Source organism: Artemia sp. Qi Xiang Cuo, chromosome 15 (assembly GCF_049724085.1).
Source record: "Artemia sp. Qi Xiang Cuo chromosome 15, ASM4972408v1, whole genome shotgun sequence".
In the NCBI taxonomy this organism is placed as follows: Eukaryota; Metazoa; Arthropoda; class Branchiopoda; order Anostraca; family Artemiidae; genus Artemia; species Artemia sp. Qi Xiang Cuo.
Genome location: NC_142808.1, coordinates 41,109,119 through 41,136,446, shown reverse-complemented (window position 1 = coordinate 41,136,446; position 27,328 = coordinate 41,109,119). Strand labels below are relative to the sequence as shown.

Below are 27,328 nucleotides of genomic sequence, written 5' to 3'. Positions count from 1 at the left end.
TAGTTCTGTTTGTTGGTCAACTTGTTTGATGTTTCTAATGGATACAGACAGAAGTTTACATCATTGTCAGATAAGCGTGTCTAATGGGACAGGATCATGTGTCTCTTTCTAGGTCAATGGACTTACGTAAAGTTTCTCTTACATCGCAATTCAACCTTGAGATTTTATTTATAATGAACACGCTTTGAGGTTAAAGTAACATATCGTTTCACGACACAATGGAACAATGTTATATTGTTTGTTGGTTATACGGTTTGATGGTTATATGGTTTGATATTGTTTCATAGTTCTGTTTGTTGATGGTTATATGGTTTGATGGTTATATGATATCGATGATGTTTCATAGTTCTGTCTGTTGGTGGTTATATTGTTTGATGGTTATATTATTTGATGGTTATATGAGTTGATGTTGCTTCATAGTTCTGTTTGTTGGTCAACTTGTTTGATGTTTCTAAGCCTAATGAATACAGACAGAAGTTTACATCATTGTCATATAAGAGCGTGTCTAACGGGACAAGATCAATGACACCTATTTCTAGGCCAATGGACTTACGTAAGGTTTCTCTTATATCACAAAAGGATGCCGAAACAAGGGAACATTCAGAAATTACGTTTAGGAGATTATTTTGGTGAAACAAATTAATCAGCATTTTAGGGATTTTTTGGGCCGAAACATATTGAGACACTTTAGAAGAAGATTCGGAGGGAAACTCTGTGGTCGCTATAATAGACAAGTACACAATATTGGATTAGTGAGAGAATTATCAGTATAAACCATCAATGACTCTAACCACAACGCTTCTCAGCCTTCGGAGGCCACCTCTCCCCAACCCCCAAGACCACTTAAACCATTCCAAATTTTTTGATGACACCCCCAATTTTCAATATAGAGGCTCCAATTAAGAGTTAAAAATGTGTAAGAAAAAAGTTAGCAGAATGTCAACATTGACCTCATCTTTACCTCAACATCCAGGGGCCACCTCTCTCCAGCCCCTCAAGACCTCTGCCCACCATTCACAACTTTTTTGAGCACCCCCCAATTTTCAATATAGAGGCTCAAATTAAGAGTTAAAAATGTATAAGAAAAAAGTTAGTAGAACGTCAACTTTGAGCTCATCTTTCAAGATTTAGACAAGTGAATGTTTTAGCATCCAATTCTGTAACTTTTTACCTCACATTTTCAAATATGGCATTTAGAATGTTACCCCATTTTTTTTTAAAGTCCCACCCCACTCACCACCCCCTCGACCAAAAAATGTTTCCCCATTATGACTTTTAAATTTACGAACCTTAGCGCATCAGGTATTCATGCAAACATCCACCAATAAAATCACTTTTAAAAGAAATTGTCATCAATATAAAAATTATGCACTTCGAAACCTATATTTTCAAAGCACATTTTTAACCGATCTGATAAAATTCTTGGCTAGAAACAATTTGCAGACGCTCACGAAACGTTGAAAGTTCATTGTTTGCTTGATAAAATTTAGTTCATCTGTGTTGTAAGAATCAGAGCAAATTTTGTGGGTTTTCGCAAGAAAATAACTCGTCTTTAACAAACTTACCAATAGCTAATCGAAAAAGTCTATAAATATCTTAATTTTTAGTCCAATTGCGTAGCTAATAAAGAAACATTTGACATTTTTTCTGATTTTTTTGCGATTTTTCAAGAAAATAGCTCGTATTTAACAAACTTACCAATAGCTAATCAAAACTGTCTATAAATATCTTAATTTTTAGTCCAATTCCGTAGCTAATAAAGAAACATTTGACTTTTTTCCTTATTTTGTGTGGTTTCGCAAGAAAATAGCTCGTCTGTTACAAACTTACCAATAGCTATTCCAAACTGTCTATAAAGATCCTCATTTCTAGTCCAATTGCGTAGCTAATAAAGAAACAAACTTCCCAAATATCGGAAGCATGGGGGCTTTCCTACATGCTACAATTGACTTTAAGGGAATATATTGTCTATGTAATTTTGATAATCCGTACAACTTTGGGCCAAGAGCTACCCCAAGGATGCATTTTTGATTTGATGGAGTTCTTTAAATTTCTATGAAAAACTAGGATTTTGTCTTATGACGCTAACCTTCTATAGTTTTAGAGGCTATCCGAATTTTTACTTTGTTTTAATATTCAAACTACAAATTTATACTTTACCTTCGAAAGGCATAGAGCTTTCGAACACTACTCTTGTTAATTTCTGCTTGTTTTGAAATTGACTCGCTTATCTATTGTATTTTCGGTTCGTTTTGGGTTCAATTTATTTATCAATGCTGATTTGTGGAAGTTTTACGATCTATAGATTATTTGGTTTTATTTTATTACACTTTTTGGTTTATTGGAGTTCTTTAAATTTCTTTGAAAACTGGGATTTTATCTTAAAACACAAATCTTCTATAGTTTTAGAGGCTAGCCGTATTTTTACTTTATTTTAACATTCAGTAAAGTACAAATTTATGATTTACCTTGGAAAGGCATAGAGCTTTCGAGAACTACTCTTGTTAATTTATGCTTGTTTTGAGTTTGACTCAGTAGTCTATTGTATTTTCTGTTCGTTTAGGGTTCAGTTTATTTTTCAATGCTTATTAATGGAAGTTTTACGATCTATAGATTATTTGATTTTGATTTATTGGTCTTTTTTGGTTTAATGGAGCTATATACATTTCTTTGAAAACTGGGATTTTTTCTTAGGATTCAAACCTTCTATACTTTTAGAGGCTAACCTTATTTTTGCTTTGTTTTAATATTCAGTAAACTGCAAATTTATGCTTTACCTTGGAAAGACATAGAGCTTTCGAGCACTACTCTTGTTAATTTATGCTTGTTATGAGTTTGAGTCTGTTTTCTATTATATTTTCTGTTCGTTTTGGATTCAATTTATTTATCAATGCTGATTCGTGGAAGTTCTACGATCTATAGATTATTTGATTTTATTATATTGCTCTTTTTTGGTTTAATGGAGTTCTTTAAGTTTCTTTAAAAACTGAGATTTTGTCTTAGGACGCAAACCTTCTAAACTTTTAGAGGCTAACCTTATTTTTACTTTGTTTTAATATTCAGTAAACTGCAAATTTGTACTTTATCTTGGAAAGGCATAGAGCTTTCGAGAACTACTATTGTTAATTTTTGCTTGTTTTGAGTTTTACTCAGTCATCTATTGTATTATCTGTTCGTTTTGGGTTCAATTTATTTATCAATGCTGATTTGTGGAAGTTTTATGATCTATAGATTTTTTGGTTTTATTTTATTCCTATTTTATGGTTTAATAGTTTACATTTCTTTGAAAAACTGGAATTTTGTCTTAGGATGCAAACCTTCTATAGTTTAGACGCTAACCGTATTTTTACTTTGTTTTAATATTCAGTAAACTGCAAATTTATGCTTTACCTTGGAAAGACATAGAGCTTTCGAGCACTACTCTTGTTAATTTCTGCTCGTTTTGAGTTTGACTCAGTCATCTCTTGTATTTCCTGTTCGTTTTGGGTTCAATTTATTTATCAATGCTGATTCGAAGAAGTTTTATGATCTATAGATTTTTTGGTTTTATTTTATTGCTCTTTTTTGTTTAATTGAGTTCTTTACATTTCTTGTAAAACTGGGATTTTATCTTAGGACTAAAAACTTCTATACTGTTAGAGTCTAACCGTATTTTATTTTGTCTTAATACTCAGTAAACTGCAAATTTAAGCTTTACCTTGGAAAGACATAGAAATTTCGAGCACTACTATTGTTAATTTCTACTTGTTTTGAGTTTGAATCAGTCATCTATTGTTTTTTCTGTTCGTTTTGGGTTCAATTTATTTATCAGTGCTGGTTTGCGGAAGTTTTACGATCATTAGATTATTTGGTTTTATTTTATTGCTCTTTTTTGGTTTAAGGGAGTTCTTTACATTTCATTGAAAACGTGGATTTTGTCTTAGGATACAAACCTTCTTTAGTTTATAGGTTAACCGTATTTTTACTCTGTTTTAATATTCAGTAAATTTCAAATTTATGCTTTACCTTGGAAAGACATAGAGCTTTCGAGGACCTACTCTTGTTAAAATCTGTTCGTTTTGAGTTTGGCTCAGTCATCTATTGTATTTTCTGTTCCTTTTAGGTTCAATTTACATATCAATGCTGATTTGAAGAAGTTTTACGATCTATAGATTATTTGGTTTTCTTTAATTGCTCTTTTTTGGGTTTAATAGAGTTCTTTACGTTTCTGTGAAAACTGAGATTCTATCTTAGGATTCAAAACATCTATACTGTTAGAGGCTAACCGTATTTTTAATTTGTTTTAACATTCAGTACACTGCAAATTTATGCTTTACCTTGGAAAGGCGTAGAGCTTTTGAGCACTACTCTTGTTAATTTATGCTTGTTTTGAGTTTGACTCAATCATCTATTGTATTTTCTGTTCGTTTTGGATTCAATTTGTTTATCAATGCTGATTTGAAGAAGTTTTACGATCTATAGATTATTCGGTTTTGTTTTATTGCTCTTTTTTTGGTTTAACAGAGCTCTTTACATTTCTTTGAAAACTGAGAATTTATCTTAGGACGCAAACCTTCTATAGTTTTAGAGGCTAACCCTATTTTTACTTTGTTTTAATATTCAGTAAAGTGCGAATTTATACTTTACCTTGGAAAGGCACAGAGCTTTCGAGAATTGCTCTTGTTAATTTCTGCTTGTTTTGAGTTTGACTCACTCATCTATTGTATTTTCTGTTCATTTTGGGTCCAATTTATTTTTTCATTGCTGATTTGAAGAAGTTTTACAATCTATAGATTATTTGGTTTTATTTTATTGCTCTTTTTTGGTTTAATGGAGTTCTTTAAGTTTCTTTAAAAACTGAGATTTTGTCTTAGGACACAAACCTTCTATAGTTTTGAGGCCAACCCTATTTTTACTTTGTTTTAATATTCAGTAAACTGCGAATTTATGCTTTACTTTAGAAAGGCATTGAGATTTCGGGAACTGCTCCTGTTAATTTCTGCTTGTTTTGAGTTTGACTCGGTCATCTTTTGTATTTTCTGTTTATTTTGGGTCCAATTTGTTTATTAATGCTGATTTCAAAAAGTTTTACTATCTACAGATTGTTTGATTTTATTTTATTGCTCTTTTTTGGTTTAATTGAGTTCTTTAAATTTCTTTAAAAACTGGAATTTCGTCTTAGGATGCAAACCTTCTATAGTTTTAGAGGCTAACCCTATTTTTACTTTGTTTTAATTTTCAGTAAACAGCAAACTTATGCTTTCCCTTAGAAAGGCATAGAGCTTTCGAGAATTACTCTTGTTAATTTCTGCTTGTTTAGAGTTTGACTCGCTCATATATTGTATTTTCTGTTCATTTTGGGTCCAATTTATTTTTTCATTGCTGATTTGAAGAAGTTTTACTATCTATAGATTATTTGGTTTTATTTTATTGCTCTTTTTTGGTTTAATGGAGTTCTTTAAGTTTCTTTCAATAGTGGGATGCTGTCTTAGGACGCAAACCTTCTATAGTTTTAGAGGCTAACCGTATTTTTACTTTGTTTTAATATTCAGTAAACTGCAAATTTATGCTTTACCTTAGAAAGGCACAGAGCTTTCGAGAATTGCTCTTGTTAATTTCTGCTTGTTTAGAGTTTGACTCACTCATCTATTGTATTTTCTGTTCATTTTGGGTCCAATTTATTTTTTCATTGCTGATTTGAAGAAGTTTTACAATCTATAGATTACTTGGTTTTATTTTATTGCTCTTTTTTTTTGGTTTAATGGAGTTCTTTAAGTTTCTTTAAAAAATGGGATTTTGTCTTAGGACACAAACCTTGTATAGTTTTGAGGCTAACCGTATTTTTACTTTGTTTTAATATTCAGTAAACTGCAAATTTATGCTTTACCTTAGAAAGGCACAGAGCTTTCGAGAACTACTCTTGTTAATTTCTGCTTGTTTTGAGTTAAACTCCGTTATCTATTGTATTTTCTGTTGGTTTTGGATTCAATTTATTTTTCAATGCTGATTTGCGGAAGTTTTACGATCTATAGATTATTTGGTTTTATTTTATTACTCTTTTTTTGGTTCAGTGGAGTTCTTTAATTTTCTTTAAAAATTGGGATTTTGTTTTAGGACGCAAACCTTCAATAGTTTTAGAGGCTAACCGTATTTTTGCTTTGTTTTAATATCTGCAAATTTATGCTTTACCTTAGAAAGGCAAAGAGCTTTCGAGAATTACTCTGGTTAATTTCTGCTTGTTTAGAGATTGACTCAGTCATCTATTGTATTTTCTGTTCATTCTGGGTCCAATTTATTTTTTCAATGCTGATTTGAAGAAGTTTTAAGATCTATAGATAATTTGGTTTTATTTTATTGCTCTTTTTTTGTTTAATGGAGTTCTTTAAGTTTATTTAAAAACAGGGATTTTGTGTTAGGAAGCAAACCATCTATAGTTTTAGAGGCTAACCGTATTTTTACTTTTTTTTAATATTCAGTAAACTGCATATTTTTGATTTACTTTGGAAAGGCATAGAGCTCTCGATCACTATTTTATTGCTTTTTTCGGTTTAATGGAGTTCATTACATTTCTTTGAAAACTGGGATTTTGTCTTAGGACGCAAACTTTCTATTGTTCTAGAGGCTAACTGTATATTAACTTTTTGTTTTAATATTCATTTGTTAATTTCTGCTTGTTTTGAGTTTGACTCAGTTATCTATTGTATTTTCTGTTCGTTTTGGGTTCAATTTATATATCCATGCTGATTTGCGGAAGTTTTACGATATTTAGATTATTTGGTTTAATTTTATTGCTCTTTTTTTGGTTTAATGAAGTTCTTTACATTTCATTGAAAACTGGGATTTTGTCTTAGGACGCTAACCTTCTATAGTTTTAGAGGCTAACCGTATTTTTATTTTGTTTTAATATCTAGTAAACTGCCAATTTATGCTTTACCTTGGAAGGGTATAGAGCTTTCGAGATCTACTCTTGTTAATTTCTGCTTGTTTTGAGTTTGACTCGGCCCTCTATTGTACTTTCTGATCGTTTTGGGTTCAATTTATTTTTCAATGCTGATTTGCGGAAGTTTTACGATCTATAGATTATTTGGTTCCATTTTATTGCTCTCTTTTGGTTAGCTTACGCGCACAGGTAAGCTAACCTAACTATGGTTGGTAAGCTATGGTAAGCTATGGTAATTCAGGTAAGCTATGGTTTTGGTATTTCCGTGCAAAAATGTGGAATTTTGTTTACTGAATATTAAAACAAAACGGTTAGCCTCTAAGATTATAGATGGTTTGCATCCTAAGACAAAATCCCAGTTTTCAAAGATAAGTAAAGAGCTCTATTAAACCAAAAAAGAGCAATAAAATGAAACCAAATAATCTATAGATTATAAAACTTCCGCAAATCAGCATTGATAAATAAATTGAATCCAAAACGAACAGAAAATGCAATAGATGATCGAGTCAAACTCAAAACAAGCAGAAACTAACAAGAGTAGTGCTCGAAAGCTCTATGCCTTTCCAAGGTAAAACCTAAATTCGCATTTTAATGAATATTAAAACAAAGTAAAAACAGGGTTAGCCTCTAAAACCATAGAAGGTTCGTGTCCTAAGATAAAATCCCAGTTTTCAAAGAAATGTAAAGAACTCTATTAAACCAAAAAAAGAGCAATAAAATAAAACCAAATAATCTATAGATCTTAAAACTTCTTCAAATCAGCATTGATAAATAAATTGAACCCAAAACGTACAGAAAATACAATAGATGACTGAATCAAACTCAAAACAAGCAGAAATTAACAAGAGTAGTGCTCAAAAGCTCTATGTATTTCCAAGGTAAAGCATAAATTGGCAGTTTACTGAATATTAAAACAAAGTAAAAATACGGTTAGCCTCTAAAAGTATAGAAGGTTTGCGTCCTAAGACAAAATCCCAGTTTTCAATGAAATGTAAAGAACCCCATTAAACTAAAAAAAGAGCAATAAAATAAAACCAAATGATGTAGAGATCGTAAAACTTCTGCAAATCAGCATTGATAAATAAATTGAACTCAAAATGAACAGAAAATACAAGAGATGACCGAGTCAAACTCGAAACGAGCAGAAAGTAACAAGAGAAGAGCTTGAAAGCCCCAGGCCTTTCCAAGGTTAAGCATAAATTTGCAATTTACTGAATATTAAAACAAAGTAAGAATACGGTGAGCGTCTAACTTATAGAAGGTTTGCATCCTAATACGAAATTCCAGTTTTTCAAAGAAATATAAACTCTATTAAACAAAAAAGAGCAATAAAATAAAACCAAAAAATCTATAGATCGTAAAACTTCCACAAATCAGCATTGATAAATAAATTGAACCCAAAACAGAAAATACAATAGATGACTGAGTAAAACTCAAACAAGCAGAAATTAACAATAGTAGTTCTCGAAAGCTCTATGCCTTTCCAAGGTAAAGTATATATTCGCAGTTTACTGAATATTAAAACAAAGTAAAAATAAGGTTAGCCTCTAAAAGTATAGAATGTTTGCTTCCTAAGACGAAATCCCAGTTTTCAAAGAAATGTAAGCTCCTTTAAACCAAAAAAGACCAATAAAATAAAACCAAATAATCTATATATCGTAAAACTTCCACAAATCAGCATTGATAAATAAATTGAATCCAAAACGAACAGAAAATGCAATAGATACCGGAGTCAAACTCAAAACAAGCATAAACTAACAAGAGTAGTGCTCGAAAGCTCTATGCCTTTACAAGGTAAAGCATAAATTTGCAGTTTACTGAATATTAAAACAAAGTAAAAATAAGATAAGCCTCTAAAAATATAGAAGGTTTGCATCCTAAAACAAAATCCCAGTTTTCAAAGAAATGTATAGAACTCCATTAAACCAAAAAAGACCAATAAAAAACCCAAATAATCTATAGATCATAAAACTTCCACTAATCAGCATTGAAAAATAAATTGAATCCTAAACGAACAGAAAATACAATAGATGACTGAGTCAACTCAAAATAAGCATAAATTAACAAGAATAGTTCTCGAAAGCTCTATGCCTTTCCAAGGTAAAGCATAAATTTGCAGTTTACTGAATATTAAAACAAAGTAAAAATACAGTTAGCCTCTAAAACTATAGAAGGTTTGCGTTCTAAGAAAAATCCCAGTTTTCAAAGAAATGTAAAGAACTTAGATCGTGAAACATCCACAAATCAGCATTGATAAATAAATTGAACCCAAAACGAATAGAAAATACATTAGATGACTGAGTAAAACTCAAGACAAGCAGAAAATAACAATAGCAGCGCTCGACAGCTCTATGCTTTTTCAAGGTAAAGCACAAACTTGTTGTTTACTGAATATTAAAACAAATTAAAAATACAGATAGCCTCTAAAACTATAGAAGGTTTTCGTTCTAAGATAAAATCCCAGTTTTCAAAGAAATGTAAAGAACTCCATTAAACCAAAAAGAGCAATAAAATAAAACCTAATAGTCTATAGATCGTAAAACTTCTACAAATCCACATTGATAAATACATTGAATGCAAAATGAACAGAAAATACAATAGATAACCGAGTCAAACTCAAAACAAGCATAAATTAACAGGAGTTGTGCTCGAAAGCTCTATGCCTTTCCAAGGTAAAACATAAATTTGTAGTTTATTGAATATTAAAACAAAGTAAAAATAAGGTTAGCCTCTGAAAGTATAGAAGGTTTGCGTCCTAAGACAAAATCCCAGTTTTCAAAGAAATTTATAGAAATCCATTAAACCAAACAGACCAATAAAATAAAACCAAATAATCTATTGATAGTAAAACTTCCACTAATCAGCATTGAAAAATAAACTGATCCCTAAACGAACAGAAAATACGAATAGATGACAGAGTCAAACTCAAACAAGCATAAATTAACAAGAGTAGTTCTCGAACGCTCTATGCCTTTCAAAGATAAAGCATAAATTTGCAGTTTACTGAATATTAATAAAAGTAAAAATACGGATAGCCTCTAAAACTATAGGAAGTTTCCGTCCTAAGACAAAATCCAAGTTTTCAAAGAAATGTAAAGAACTCCATTAAACCAAAAAAAGACAAATAAAATACAACAGAATAATCTATAGATCGTAAAACTTCCACAAATCAGCACTGATAAATAAATTGAACCCAAAAAGAACAGAAAGTACAATAGATGACCGAGTCAAACTCAAAACAAGCAGAAATTAACAAGAGCAGTGCTGGAAAGCTCTATGCCTTTCCAAGGTAAAGCATAAATTTGCAGTTTACTGAATATTAAAACAAAGTAAAAATACGGTTAGCCTCTAAAACCATAGAAGGTTTGCGTCCTAAGAAAAATCCCAGTTTTCAAAGAGATGTAAAGAACACCATTAAACCAAAAAGAGCAATAAAATAAAACCAAATAATCTACAGATCGTAAAACTTCCACAAATCAGCATTGATAAATAAATTGAATCCAAAACGAACAGAAAATGCAATAGATAACCGAGTCAAATTCAAAACAAGCATAAATTAACAAGATTAGTGCTCGAAAGCTCTATGCCTTTCCAAGGTAAAGTATAAATTTGCAGTTCACTGAATGTTAAAACAAATTAAAAATAAAGTTAGCCTCTAAAAGTATAGAAGGGTTGCGTCCTATGACAAAATTCCAGTTTTCAAAGAAATGTATAGAACTCCATTAAACCAAAAAGACCAGTAAAATAAAACCAAATAATCTATAGATCGTAAAACTTCCACCAATCAGCATTGAAAAATAAATTGAAGCCTAAACGAACAGAAAATACAATAGATGACTGAGTGAAAATCAAAACAAGCATAAATTAACAAGAGTAGTTCTCGAAAGCTCTATGCCTTTCCAAGGTGGAGCATAAATTTGCAGTTTACTGAATATTAAAACCAAGTAAAATAAGGTTAGCCTCTAAAAGTATGGAATGTTTGCGTCCTAAGACAGAATCCCAGTTTTCAATGAAATCTTAGGTCCATTAAACCAAAAAAAGACCAATAAAATAAAACTGAATAATCTATAGATCGTAAAATTTCCACAAATCAGCATTGATAAATAAATTGAACCCAAAACGAACAGAAAATATAATAGTTGACTGAGTCAAACTCAAAACAAGCAGAACTTTACAAGAGTAGTGCTCGAAAACTCTATGCCTTTCCAAGGTAAACCATAAATTTGCAGGTTACTGAATATTAAAACAAATTAAAAATCCGATTAGCCTCTAAAACTATAGAAGGTCTGAGTTCTAAGATAAAATCCCAGTTTTCAAAGAAATGTAAAGAACTCCATTAAACCAAAAGGAGCAATAAAATAAAACCAATTAATCTATAGAGCGTAAAACTTCCACAAATCAGCATTGATAAATAAACTCAACCCAAAACGAACAGAAAATACAATAGATAAGCGAGTCAAACTCAAAACAAGCAGAAATTAACAAGAGTAGTGTTTGAAAGCTCTATGCCTTTCCAAGGTAAAGCCTAAATTTGTAGCTTACTGAATATTAAAACAAAGTAAAAATACGGATAGCCTATAAAACTATGGATGGTTAGCGTCCGAAGACAAAATCCTAGTTTTTCAAAGAAATTTAAAGAACTCCGCTAAATCAAAAATGCATCCCTGGTGTAGCTCTTTACCCAAAGTTATACGGGTTATCGAAATTACATAAACAATGTATTTACTTAAAGTCAATTGTAGCATTTTTGAAAGCCCCATGCTTCCGATATTTTGAAAGTGTGTTTCTTTATTAGCTACGCAATTAGACTAAAAATGAAGATATTTATACTCAGTTTCAATTACCTGTCTGTAAGTTTGTTAAAGACGAGCTATTTTCTTGCGAAACCACCCAAAATCAGGAAAAATGTCAAATGCTCTTTTATTAGCTACGTAATTGGACTAAAAATTAAGAAATTATACACAGTTTTGATTAGCTATTGGTAAGTTTGTAAAAGACGAGTTATTTTCTTGTGAAATAACACAAAATCAGAACAAATATCAAATGTTTCTTTATTAGCTACGCAATTGGACTAAAAATGAGTATATTTATAGACAGTTTCGATTAGCTATTGGTAAGCTTGTTAAATACGAGCTTTTTTCTTTCGAAAACCCACAAAATTTGCTCTGACTCTTACAACACAGATCAACTAAATTTTATTAGGGAAACAATTAACTTTCATTGTTTCGTGAGCGTTCTGCAAATTATTTCTAGCCAAGAATTTTATCAGATCGGTTAAAAGTGTGCTTTGAAAATATAGGTTTTGAAGTGGATAATTTTTATAGTGATGAAAATTTCTTTTAATATGCATTTTATTGGTGGATGTTTGCATGAATAGCTGATCCGCTAAGATTCGTAAATATAAAAGTCATAATGGGGAAACATTTTTTGGTCACGGGGGGTGGGGATTGGGATGGGTTTTAAAAAAAATGGGGTAACATTCTAAATGCCATATTTGAAAATGTGAGGTAACAAATAACACAATCGGATGTTCAAAACATTCGCTTGTCTAAATCTTGAAAGATGAGGTCAAAGTTGACGTTCTGCTAACTTTTTTCTTACACATTTTTAACTCTTAATTTGAGCCTTTATATTGAAAATTGGGGGGTGTCCTAAACAAAGTTGGAATGGTGGGCAGGGATTTTGAGGGGCTGGGGAGAGGTGGCCTTGGAGGTTGAGGTAAAGATGAGGTCAATTTTGACATTCTTCTACATATTTTTCTGACACATTTTAACTCTTACTTTGAGCCTCTATATTGAAAATTGGGGGTGTCCTCAAAAAAGTTGGAATGGAGTGAAGGGGTCTTGGGAGTTGGAGAGAGGTGGCCCCTGGAGGTTGAGGACCATTGTGGTTAGAGTCATTGATCGTTCATACTCATAATTCTCACCACTAATCATATATTGTGTACTTTTCTATTATAGCGACCACAGAGTTTCACTCCAAATCTTCCTCTAAACGGTCTCAATCTGTTTCGGCCCAAAAAATGCCTAAAATGTCGATTAATTTGTTTCGCCCAAATAATCCCCTAAACGTAATTTCTGAATGTTCCTTTGTTTCGGCATCCTTTTGTGATGTAAGAGAAACCTTAAGTAAATTCATTGACCTAGAAATAGGTGTCAATAATCCTGTCCCGTTAGACACGCTCTTATCTGAAAATGATGTAAACTTCTCTCTGTATTCATTAGGCTTAGAAACATGATACAAGTTGACATACAAACAGAACTTTTAAACAACATCAAATCATATAACCATTAAACAATATAACCAACAAACAATATAACCGTCAAACAATATAACCATCAACAAACAAAACTATGAAACATCATCAAATCATATAACCATCAAAAAACAGAACTATGACAGAACATCAAATCATATAACCATCAAACCGTATAACCAACAAACAATATAACATTGTTCCATTGTGTCGTGAAACGATATGTTACTTTAACCTCAAAGCATGTTCATTATAAACAAAATCTCAAGGTTGAATTGCGATGTAACAGAAACCTTACGTAAGTCCATTGACCTAGAAAGAGACACATGGTCCTGTCCCAGTAGACACGCCTATCTGACAATGATGTAAACTTCTGTCTGTATCCATTAGAAACATCAAACAAGTTGACAAATAAACAGAACTAAGAAACAATATCAAATCATATAACCAACAAACAATGTAACTATCAAACCATATAACCATCAACAAACAGAACTAAGAAACAACACCAAACATATAACCATCGAACAATATAACCATCAAACCATATAACCAACAAACAATATAACCATCAACAAACAGAACTAAGAAACAACATCAAATCATATAACCATCAAATCATATAACCATCAAACCATATAACCATCAAGAAACAGAACCATCAAACCATATAACCAATAAACAATATAACCATCAAACTTTTATCTGACAATGTTGTAAATCTCGTCCTGTATTCTAAGACACTGATTGGCCTAGAAAGAGGCATGTGATCTTGTACCGTTAGACTTAATTTTAGATGGCAGCAGAGGTGCCCCCCCGGAGTAATACTTCTTCTCCTACTCATAACTACCAACCCTATCCCCAGGGTGCTGGGGGGTTGTGTCAACCCTAGAGGCATTATTTTATACCCTTTGGACTATTTGAACAAAATTGCTATCTTATGATTTCAATCAGAGGCGTTTGGTGAAAAGAGAGATTGTGGGGGGGATGGGGGGCTAAATATTCTCCATCATTTTTGACTCTTAAAAGGGAACTAGAACTTCTGGTGTTCAACAATGTGAGCCTTCTCTAAAGTTTATACAGCTACCCCTTCCATACAAAATTAAATATCCCCGAGGCATAACTTACAACCCTTGCCCCCAGGCTCAGGGGGCTTGTTTCAACCCCAAAAGCCCTCTTATACGATATTAATCAAAAATAACCTTTTCCACAAAGCAAGTTCTTAAAAGAAAAGTAAAGAACTCTTTTATATTGACACAGTCTTTTCAGGAAAAAAGAAAATATAACTTTAAATCTTTTTGTTTTTTAAGACTTTAAAGTTTGGCCTGCTGTTTATATGCTGGAGAAAAATTTTCAACAATTTTTAACAACATACACCCTTTAAAAAATCTGGACACAAATAGTAGTGTTTAATTTAGTTTCATACCTCTTCTAGTTGACCGGAAATAAAAAACTTGAAACCATTCGCAAAAAAAAATCTGTTTACTTTCTTTGATAGCTTAGATAGGCCTACACTTACGCTGTTTTGATTTGGTTAAATTCTAAGAGTAGAAGCAGCCCCGAAAGTTTGAATATAATACTCTCAGTCGTTCTTGGGATACTGCTGAGATGCCTTATTGGGAATTAGCACTAACACAGTGTATTTTAGATTTAATCTTAAGGCACATTTAGGTTTTAAACATAATGGGAAAATGGGAGGGGGGGCGTGGGAGGGTGATTAGTTGCCCTCCAATCACTTCCGACAACACGCCCATCGTTCCCCCAAACACATCCAATCAAAATTTTGAGATAGCCATTTTGTTCAGCGTAGTTGATTTCAAGATAGAAAATGTATTTTTAAGGAGGAAACTCCCCCAAAACCGTCAGAGTAAGGGTTTTAAGTTATGCCCTGGGGGCATATAAGGTTTTTATAGAAGGTGTTGTCGTAGAAACTTCAAAAAAGTCTCATTCGATTGGAAATTCAAAGGGCTAGTGCCCTTTTTAATAGTCAAAAGTGATTGGAGGGCAATTAGCCCCCCCATGCCATCTTTCCCCCAAACACATCCAATCAAAATTGTGAGATAACCATTTTGTTCAACGTATTTGATTTCCAGATAGAAAATAGGTTTTCGAGGAGGAGGCTCCTCCACAACCGTCAGAGCAAGGGTTTTAAGTTATGCCCTGGGGGCATATAAGGTTTTTATAGAAGGTTTTGGCATAGAAACTTCATAACAGGCTCATTCGATTGAAAATTCAAAGGGCTAGTGCCCTTTTTAATAGTCAAAAGTGATTGGAGTGCAATTAGCCCCCCCCCCAGCCCATTATTCCCCCAAACACATCTAATGAAAATTTTGAGATAGGCATTTTGTCAGCTTAGCTGATTTCCAGATAAAAAATATCTTTTTAAGGAGGAAACTCCCCCACAATCCTTGGGGCAAGGGTTTTAAGTTATGCCCTGGGGCCATATAAGGTTTTTAATAGAAGGCGTTGTCAAAACAGGCTCATTGGATTGTAAATTCAAAGGGCTAGTGCCGTTTTAATAGTCGAAAGTGATTGAAGGGCAACTAGCCCCCCCCCCACGTCCATCATTCACCCAAACACATCCAAACAAAATTTTGAGATAGCCATTTTGTTTAGTGTAGGCTAGTTGATTTCCAGATAGAAAATATGTTTTTGAGAAGGACACTCCCCCACAACCCTCAGGGCAAGGGTTTTAAGTTATGCCCTGGGGCATATAAGGTTTTTATAGAAGGCATTGTTGTAGAAACTTCAAAAAAAGGCTAATTCGATTGGAAATTTAAAAGGCTAGTGCCCCTTTTAATAGTCGAAAGTGATTGGAGGGCAACTAGCTCCCCCACGCCCATCATTCCCCCAAACACATCCAATAAAAATTTTGAGATTGCCATTTTGTTCAGCGTAGTTGATTTACAGATTGAAAATATATTTTTGAAGAGGATACTCCGCCGGAGCCCTAAGGGCAAGGGTTTTAAGTTATGCCGTTTGGGCATATAAAGTTTTATAGAAGGCCTTGTCGTAGAAACTTCGTAAAACGGCTCATTCAATTTGAAATTCCAAGGGCCCTTTCTAATAGTCGAAAGTGATTAGTAATATTTTTGTCGTTGTTGTTGTTTGGACCAGGGCACTTCGTATCGAAGGAGCTGTCGTGGGAACTTCGAAAGGGGCTCATTCTTTTGCAAATAGAAAGAGCTGATGCCCTTTTTAATAGTCGAAAGTGGTTAAAGGGCAACTAATCCCCCTTACACTCCCACCCTCCCATTTGCCCATTATGTTTAAAAACTAAATGTTGCCTTAAGATTAAATCAAAATGCACTGTGATAATGCTAATTCCCAATAAGGCATCTCAGCAGTATCCCAAGAACGACTGAGGGTATTATGTTCAAACTTTCGAGGTTACATCTGCTCTTAAAATTTAACCAAATCAAAATAGTGTAAATGTATCCAAGCTATCAATGCAAATGTAAAAATACAATGAATGTACATTGTCAGTTTAATATACATGTACTGATATTTAGTAATCAAAACGTTAAAATTATTTGATTTATTAAAGTTATAAAAGTTAAACATTTATATTTTTTTCAGTAAAGTGCAAATTTTGTTCTGGCCTTGGGAAGGCATAGGGGTTTTGCGCCCAACTTATATTAATTTCTGCTCGTTTTGAGTTTTACTCGGTTATTTATTATAATTTCAGTTCGTTTTGGGTTTCATTTATTTATTGATACCGATTTGTGGTAGTTTCGAGCTCGGTAGATTATTTGATTTTATTTTCGCTAATTTTTTGTTTAATGGAGTTCTTTACTTTTCTTTGAAAAACTTATTTTGTGGAATTTTTTTTTTAATTAATACTATAAAAATGTCAAGCCTTCCAATCACTTTCGACTATTAAAAAGAGCATTAGCCATTTCAGTTTCCAATCGAATGAGCCCTTTTTGAGTTTCTACGACAACGCATTCTATTAACACCTGATATCACCCCAGGGCATAAATTAAAACCCTTGCCCTGAGGGCCTTGAGAGTGTTGTCATCCTCAAAGACGTAATTTTCAGGACTTTCAATTACGTTAAACAAAAACGACTATCTCAAAATTTTGATTGGATGTGTTTTGGGGAAATGGTGGGCGTAAGAGGGGCGTTAATTGCTCTCCAATCATTTTCAACTATTAAAAAAGGCACTAGTCCTTTCAATTTCCAATCGAATAAGCTCTTTTTGAAATTTCTACGACAACGCTTTCTATAAAAACCTTATATACCCCAGGGCATAACTTACAACCCTAGCCCCGAGGGCTCTGACGGGGTTGTCATCCTCAAAGACATAATTTCCGGACCATTCAAATACGTTGAACAAAATGGCTATTTCACAATTTTGATTGGATGTGTTTGGGAAGATGGTTGGCGTGACAGGGGGTTACTTGCCCTCCAATCACTTTCGACTATTAAAAAGGGCACTAGCGGTTTAAATTTCCAATCGAATGATTGCTTTTCGAAGATTCTATGACAACGCTTTCTATAAAAAACCTTATATGTCCCCAGGGCATAAATACAACCCTTGCCCTGAGGGCTGTTGGGGGAGTGTCATCCTCAAAAACATAATTTCCGGACTTTAACTACGTCGAACAAAATGGCTATCTCAAAATTTTGATTGGATGTGTTTGGGGAAATGGTGGATGTGAGAGGGGTGTTAGTTATCCTCCAATCACTTTCGACTATAAAAAGGGCACAAGCTCTTCTAATTTCCAATAGAATGAGCCATTTTTGATGTTTTTACAATATAAATATCTATAAAAACCTTATGTGCCCCCAGGGCATAACTTACAACCCTTACCCTGAGGGCTGTGGGGGGAGTCTCATCCTCAAAGATATTACTTCCGGGCCTTTAAACTACTTTAAATAAAAGGGCTATCTCAAAATTTTCATTGGATGTGTTTGGATAAATGGTGGCGTGGAAGGGGTGTTAGTTGCCATCCAATCACTTTCGACTATTAAAAAAGGACTAACCATTTCAATTTCCAATCAAATGAACCCTTTTTGAATTTTCTACGACAACGCGTTCTATAAAAACCTTATATGCCCCCAGGGCATAACTTACAACCCTTGCCCTGAGGGCTGTGGGGGGGGGGTCATCCTCAAATACCTAAGTTCCAGAAATTTCAACTATGTTGAACAAAATGGCTGTGTCAAAATTTTGATTGGATGTGTTTGGGGAAAAAGTGGCGTGAGTGGGGGTTAGTTGCCCTTCAATCTCTTTTGACTATTCAAAAGGGCACTAGCCCATTGAATTTCCAATCGAATGAGCCTTTTTGAAGTTTCTATGACAACGCGTTCTATAAAAACCTTATATGCCCCAAGGGTATAACTTACAACCCTTGCCCTGAGGGCTGTGAGGGAGTGTCCTCCTCAAAAACATAATTTCTATCTGGAAGTCAACAACGCTGAACAAAATGGCTATCTCAAAATTTTTATTGAATGTATTTGGTGAAATAATGGGCGTGGAAGGGGTGATAATTGCCTTCCAATCACTTTCGACTATGAAAAAGGCCACAAACCACTCCAATTTCAAATCGAATGAGCCCTTTCCGAAGTTTTTACAACAACTCCTTCGATACGAAGTGTCCTGGTATGGAAGTAAACAAAAAAAAAATAATACATTGTGCCAAGATCGTTCTTTACTTAGGCAGCATGATTGCGCTGCCTATGATTTGGCTAATTCAAAATTTCTATGAGATACATTTCGGGACAATACGACCTGTGTGCGTTTGTGAGGGGAGGGGGTAGCTGCTTTATGATCACTTTGACTCTTAAAAATGGCATTAGAGCCTCTGATTACCAATCCAATAAAGCCCCCTCCTAAGTTTATATGGCCACGCTTTGTATAAAAACGTTATATGCCCCAAGGCATAACTTACAAAGCTTGCTCTGGGGGCTGTGGGGGATTGTCATCCTCAAATACATAACTTGCATACCTTACAAATACGTTTAACACAATGGCTATCACAAAATTTTGATCGGAAATGTTTGGGGAAATGATGGGCGTGGGGCGCATATGCCCTCCTCTCACTTTCGACTATTTAAAAGGGCACTAGTCCTTTCAATTTCCAATCGAATGAGTCCTTTTTGAAGCTTCTACGACAGTGCTTTCTATAAAAAACCTTATATGCCCCAAGGGCATAACTTACAACCCTTGTCCTGAGGGCTGTAGAGGGGGGGGGTTGTCATCGTCAGAGACATAAGTTGAAGACCTTTCAAATACACTCTTATATGCCCCAGAAGCATAACACAACCCTTACCTGTTAGCTGTTAGCCCTTACCTTTAGCTGTTAGGGGGAGGATGTCATCCTCAAAGACATAATTTCCGGGCCTTTCAACTACGTTAAACAAAATGGCTATATCAAAATTTCGATCAGAAGGGTTTGAGGAAACAATGGACGTGGGTGGGGGCATTTGCCCTGCAATTACTTTCGACTATTAAAAAGGGCGCTAGCCCTCTCAATTTCTAATCAAATGAACCCTTTCTGAAGTTTCTACGACAGCGCTTTCTATAAAAAAAACAACCTTATATGCCCCAGGGTACAACTTACAACCCTTACCCTAAGGGCTCTGGGGGTTGTCATCCATAATGACGCAATTCCTGAAACTTTTAGCCAAGCTGAACAAAATGGCTATCTCAAAATTTTTATTGGACGTGTTTAGGGAATTGGTGGGCATGGGAAGGGGGGTTAGTTGCCCTCCAATCACTTTCGGCTATTAAAAAGGACTCTAGCCCTTTCAATTTCCAATCGAATGAGACTTTTTCGAAGTTTCTACAACAAGTTCTTTAATACGAAGTGCCCTGGTCCAAGACCTGAAAAAAAAGAAAAAGAAAAATGATACATTGTGCCCACGTCACTCTTTACCTAGGCAGCGCTATTCGCTGCCTGTGATGGTGTGTAAATAGACAAAGTGTAACCTCGTCGCGTTCAATTGTGACTAAATAATACTCACTAGACATAATCATCAAGAAAGGTAATTTAAAGACTTTCTTAAGATAAAGGCAACCTATTGCTTCTAACAGAGGCTTACAAAGGGGTCGAAGTGTATTCAATTTGTATGTGATCTAGCTGAGAACTCTTATTTCCTTGAAAATACAGAACAAAAGGTAAAAATTCCATTTCCTGCACATGAAACAAGAAAATGTCTCTAAGAATTGTTGTAAATTTTTATAAAAGGTTCGAAACAAGTTGAGATCTTATTTCAATCATGAGCAAAGACTTACCATTCGGTAGTCCTTACAGCAGGTTCTAAGACTCCTATTTGTGTCATGCAATTATTTTCTGTTACAATTATTTGAACCAAATTAACAGAAACAAAAAATGTGTTAGAAAATTTTGCCAGTTTGGAAGTGAGGAGTAATTAATTCAGTCTATTCTAACGAAAGAGGTAGAAATTTCTACGACGGTACCGCATATTTTAAGAGAATTTCTATCAGAAATGTTAAGCAAAGGAGTATTTTTAAATGACACGTGTTTTGACTGTTATCAAGGTCTTTTTCTAAACCTTTTGACCAGGTTGGTACACAGGAATTGATTCTGGAAGAGGCTGGAGGAGAGAATCACATAAAAAATGAAAATGGAATTATAGACAGAACAGAATATGAGGAACCATAGATAAAACGGTAAAAAGCTAAATATTTTTTCGGGGAGGTGGCAGGGCGGCCTCACACCCAAATGTTTCAGTGTTGGACTTATTTTAATTGTGAAATTATAACATTCTGCATTACACAAACACACAGTTTTTCCGTTACAGTGATACGTATTACAACTTTAGCAAATTTTAATTTTCATAAAATCCCAGTAAACTATTAACCGCTTTCAAACAGTTCGTGGTAACAAACTGTAAGTAAGAAGCGACCCGGCCAAATAGTAACCGAAACTCTAAAAAAAGGAATTGTGATTTCATTAGATACATCAAAAGAATCAGGGGGAAGGGCTGCAAGTTATCAACTTTGCCCAATGTTTACATATAGTATTGGCTATTGGGCGGTATACAGACGATTTCAGGGGGGATTTTTTCTGGTAATGGGAGGGAGGGTGGATCGGGGTATGCGTGGGAGGATATTTTCATGGAGGAGGTTTTTATGGAGGAAGGGGGGACATTAAACCCCCATTTCCCCCCTTGTAAAATCCATTTAAATTAAGCAAGTTTCGAGAAAACCATTTAGCAAAGAGAAAATTAAAATAAATATGCACAGTTCGTTTTAATTATTCATGTACGGTGAGCCAAAATAAAAACCTGCATTAATTTAAAAACATCCAGAAATTAAATAAAAAAAAACAGGTTTAAAACATGAAATCGCGAAGATTTTAAAAACAAGTTTTTTAAACTGAAAGTAAGGAGTGACATGAAAACTTAAAACGAACAGAAATTATTCCGTACATGAAAGGGGATGTTCCCTCCTCAACGCCTCGCTCTTTACGCTAAAGTTTGACTTTTTCTCACAACTCTATTTTTTAAAACAATAATAAACTTTAGCGTAAATAGCGAGGCGTTGAGGAGGGGCAGCCCCTTTCATATACGGAATAATTTCTGTTCGTTTTAAGTTTTAATATCGCTCTTTACTTTCAGTTAAAGAAACTTATTTTTTTTTATTATTGAATATTAGTAAAATTGACGAAATTAGAAGGAAAAAATATTTTTCCTAAGTTTCTATATTTGCCTATATAATCTTATTTTTCTAGTGCCTCACCGTTATATATGTATCTTAGTTACCCTTTGTATCCAGATCGTAGCATTAATAATTACCTGGTTATTTAAATATTTGTCAATTCCAATCTAATATGCAGAGAGTGCAATTAGCCATATTAATTGTCGAAGCGTAAAATCTTCCTTCGGATCATAAGAAGAATCAAGTTTTGCTTCAAGGTAATCACTGTTTCTTTGAAAAGTATCTTCTTTTGGAAATTTCATTCCACAGGGAAATCCATGTAAATACTCATCCAACAAACATTTATTTTTCAACATGCTATAAGAAAATATACATATTTATGTTATAACAAACATGAATGATGCTAAAATAAATCGACTTAAGTAAACTGATACATAAGGCGGCAAAGAAAAAGCTGCCCATATCTATTTGATTAAAAAAAAAAAAATCTCACCGACTAGAACCCCTAAAATTAAGATAGCAGTTTTGGATACTCTTGTCTCTAAAGATAGTTCTCGTGAAAATTCGATGGGCTTCTGAAAAACCGATGCCGGTTCCGGATTCTGCATTTACTAATGTGACGAAGAATTGACCAGCCATCCCGGCTTCGCCCAGTACCCCCAAAGAACTTGCCGATGAACTATACCCCAAGGCTCTAAGCTTAATTGCCAAACTTCAAAATTCGGTATAGGATTAGAAATTTTGCAGAAGATTTGCACTTGTCATCGATCTGTCATTCAGACCATAATATTTAATGTCCCACAAACAAGAGAAAACTTTTAAATATTACAAGCTGATGTTGAAACTGGGGCACTGATACAAATTAATCTAAAAAAAACAAGGTTTTTCAAGGGAAAGTAAAGAGCGACATTAAAGCTTAAAACAAACAACAGTTATACAATATATTAGGTTGGAGGAATCCCCCTGCTTTATCCACCACCATTTATGCAAATGTTATATAGTGCTTTAAAGAAACACTTTACATATCAATTAAATGGTCTTACTAATGGAGCTGTTGTTCTTAAAGAATTAGGACGAAAAGTCAAACGTTAGCGTAAAGAGCGGGAAGTTGAGGAGGGGGCAACCACCTAAAATGAGAAATAACTTTCGTCTATTTTGAATTTTAATTTCATTTGAAGAAACTTAATTTTTTAGATTTGGTTTCTGTCTGATGTAATAGCATATACTGGGTTACCCTGAATGTGAGGAAGGCTGACGCCCCACAAAAAACGAATCATTAAATAAAATTCTAACTTTCACACTTCAATTCATCGAGCTCATTGTGGATGCTTTTCAAAATAAAGCATAATCATCCTAAATCAACAATCATTTTTGCAATCTGAGGGGGAGGGATCCCCATTTCTCAGGCCTCAATCAGAAAAAGGGAGGAGTCTTATATTTTGTAGATAGTACGTTTAGGGATCAACCCCAAAATGAAATTTATTGCATAATTTATATGAAGATAGCTGGATTTTGGGGGAGTTTCATCCCTATTTTTTTTTAAATAATGTAACATTCATAGGCTAATTGATTATAATGAGAAACTTTAAAGTTAATAAATAGGGATGAAACATCCCTACATTACTTATGGTAAGAATCACCCTGGATAATAAATTTAATTGCTGCATATAAGTAGTATGTATATAACGATTCCAAGCAGAGTGTCTCCCCATATAGCTATAACGATTACAAGCGGGGTGTCTCCCATATAGCTATAACAGTTTCAAGCGTACAGTACTCCCGCCATACAAGCAGACAGTGTAATGACCGGAATTCAACCATCGTGAAAATTCGTGTTGATATGTGTTCAAAGTGCGTGATGATTCCTTTGTTTGAAATTGTGAAATTCTTTTTGTAATTTAATTTGTTAGGCGTAGTTGACTTATGTTTAACCTTGAACTAATTTACATAAATTAATTTATTATTAATTAATTTACATAATTACATTAATTTACATAATTACATTAATTTACATAATTACATTAATTTTTTTTTAATTTTAATAGTTTTTTTTTATTGATGACATTTTATTGTAATCTCTAATGATGATATTTTTCTTTTCCAATGATACGATTTTACCATTCTAAGTATCTTCCCATTGATTTATATGAAATTTGTGTTTGATGTAGGAATCGAACGTGAGACCCGTGATTTCCTAAGGTAAAAGAACGAAACGTTAATCGACTGAACTAACAAGCCTTTGAACATATTATGATTTTAGAAATACATCCAATGAATTGTTTCTGGGACATTGCCCAACTGATGTTAAGCCTCACAATACCGTAACAGGTTCATTCCATTGAACTGGAACAAGTTCAAGCACATTCGATTTATCAATTGGATTTTTGATAGGTGTTAAAAGTAACCTTGTTTCGGGGCATTTTTATGGCATCATCATGAGAATATGCATACCACGATGATTTGAGATGCTTACTAGACAAACAATTTCTTCTGATACTTGGGCCCCAAGTCCTACCCCAATCCCTCAGCCCTATCCCTCCACCATCCCTCCAACCCCTATCCCTCCACCCTCCCTCCAGACCCCCCCCCCAACATTTTTTTTTAACTTTTTTTATTTTTCAAAGTTCATATTGGATTTTTACATTCTCTTAATTTTTCAAAGTTCATTTTGAATTTCTTTCGTTGAAATGCAAGAGTTGGAATATTTCAGTAGTGTTTTGTTGTGCTTTACCTTGTCACAGTTACATTCTCTTGATTTTTCAGAGTTCATTTGGAATTTCTTTCGTGAAATGCAAGATTTGGAATATTTCAGTAGTGTTTTGTCGTAGTTTACCATGTCATAGTTACATTCTCTTGATTTTTCAAAGTTCATTTTGAATTTCTTTCATGAAATGCAAGAGTTGGAATATTTCAGTGGTGTTTTATCGTGGTTTACCTTGTCCCAGTTACATTTTATTGATTTTTCAAAGTTTATTTTGGATTTCTTTCCTTGAAATGCAAGAGTTGGAAAATTTCAGTAGTGTTTTGTCTTGGTTTACCTTGTCACAGTTACATTCTATTGATTTTTAAAAGTTCATTGTGGATTTCTTTCATTGAAATCCAAGAGTTGGAATATTTCAGTTGTGTTTTGTAGTGGTTTACTGTGTTACAGATACATTCTCTTGATTTTTCAAAATTCAGTTTTGGATTTTTTTCATTGAAATGCAAGAGTTGGAATATTTCAGTAGTGTTTTGTTATGGTTTACCTTGTCACGGTTGCATTCTCATGATTTTTCAAAGTTCATTTTGAATATCTTTCGTGAATTTCAAGAGTTGGAATATTTCAGTAGTGTTTTGTCATTGTTTACTATGTCAAAGTTACAATTTCTTGATTATTCAAAGTTCATTTTGAATTTCTTTAATTTCAGTAGTGTTTTCTAGTGGTATACCATGTGACAATTACAATATCATAATTTTTCAAAGTTCAATTTGGATATTTTGCGTTGAAATGCAAAAGTTGGAATATTTCAGTAGTGTCTTGTTGTGATTTTCCTTGTCGCATTTAAATTTTCTTTATTTTTCCAAGTTTAGTTTGGATTTCCTTCGTTGAAATTCAAGAGTTGAAATATATCAGTAGTATTTCGTTGTGCTTTACATTGTCACAGTTACATTCTCTTGATTTTTCAAAGTTCATTTTGAATTTCTTTCGTCAAATGCAAGAGTTGGAATATTTAAGTAGTGTTTTATCGTGGTTTACCTTGTCCCAGTTACATTCTATTGATTTTTCAAAGTTTATTTTGGATTTCTTTCCTTTAAATGCAAGAGTTGGAATATTTCAGTAGTGTTATGTCATAGTTTACCTTGTCACAGTTACATTCTCTTGATTTTTCAAACTTCATTTTGAATTTCTTTCGTGAAATGCAAGAGTTGGAATATTTCAGTAGTGTTTCGTCGTGGTTTACCATTTCACAGATACATTCTCTTAACTTTTCAAAGTTCATTTTGAATTTCTTTCGTTGAAATGCAAGAGTTGGATTATTTTAGTAGTGTCTTGTTGTGCTTTACCTTATCACAGTTACATTCTCTTGATTTTTCAAAGTTTATTTTGTATTTCTTTCCTTGAGAGGCAAGAGTTGGAATATTTCAGTATTGTTTTGTTATGGTTTACCTTGTCATAGTTACATTTTCTTGATTTTTCTAAGGTCATTTTGAATTTCTTTCATGAAATGCAAGAGTTGAAATATTTCAGTAGTGTCTTGTTGTGGTTTACCATGTCACAGTTACATTCTCTTAATTTTTCAAAGTTCATTTTGAATTTCTTTCGTTTCAATAGTGTTTTGTCGTGGTTTACCATGTCACAGTTACATTCTCTTGATTTTTCAAAGTTCATTTTGAATTTCTTTCGTTGAAATGCAAGAGTTGGGATATTTCAGTAGTGTCTTGTTGTGCTTTACCTTGTCACAGTTACATTCTCATGATTTTTCCAAGTTCATTTTGGATTTCTTTCGTCGAAATGCAAGAGTTGGAAAATTTCAGTAGTATCTCGTTGTGCTTTACCGTGTCGCAATTACATTCTTTTGATTTTTCTAAGATCATTTTGAATTTCTTTCGTCAAATGCAAGAGTTGGAATATATTTCAGTAGTGTTTTATCGTGGTTTACCTTGTCCCAGTTACCTTCTATTGATTTTCCAAAGTTCATTTTGGTATTTTTCCTTGAAATGCAAGAGTTGGAATATTTCAGTAGTGTTTTGTCATGGTTTACCATGTCACAGTTATATTCTCTTGATTTTTCAAACTTCATTTTGAATTTCTTTCGTGAAATGCAAGAGTTGGAATATTTCAGTAGTGTTTCGTCGTGGTTTACCATGTCACAGATATATTCTCTCAGCTTTTCAAAGTTCCTTTGGAATTTCTTCCGATTAAATGCAAGGGTTGGAATATTTTAGTTGTGTCTTGTTGTGCTTTACCATGTCACAGTTACATTCTCTTGATTTTTCAAAGTTCGTTTTGGATTTCTATCGTTGAAATACAAGAGTTGGAATATTTCAGTAGTGTTTTGTTATGGTTTACCTTCTCACAGTTACATTCTCATGATTTTTCAAAGTTCATTTTGTATTTCTTTCCTTGAAATGCAAGAGTTGGAATATTTCAGTAGTTTTTTGTCGTGGTTTACCTTGCCATAGTAACATTCTCTTGATTTTTCAAAGTTCATTTTGGATTATTACATTCTCTTGATTTTTCAAAGTTCACTTTGAATTTCTTTCATGAAATGCAAGAGTTGGAATATTTCAGTAGTGTCTTGTTGTGCTTTTCCTTGTCACAGTTACATTCTCTTCATTTTTCAAAGTTCATTTGGGATTTATTTCGTTGAAATGCAAGAGTTGGAATATTTCAGTATTGTTTTGTTGTGCTTTACATTGTCACAGTTACATTTTCCTGATTTTTCAAATTTGATTTTGTATTTCTTTTCTTGAAATGCAAGAGTTGTAATATTTCAGTAGTGTTTTGGCATGGCTTACCATATCACTGTTAAATGCTCT

At 33.4% G+C, this 27,328-nt stretch overlaps 1 protein-coding gene across 1 annotated transcript in view; it reads right to left on the bottom strand.

Moving 5' to 3' along the window:
- The window catches only part of LOC148943675 (uncharacterized), a 75,969-nt gene that overhangs the window by 13,055 nt on the left and 35,586 nt on the right, over positions 1 to 27,328 (bottom strand). Inside the window, exon 2 of the mRNA XM_089101729.1 lies at positions 21,946 to 22,165. Within this exon, the coding sequence (XP_088957855.1) occupies positions 21,976 to 22,165 (190 nt within the window). The 3' untranslated portion in view covers positions 21,946 to 21,975. The remainder of the gene's footprint in view (positions 1 to 21,945; positions 22,166 to 27,328) is intronic.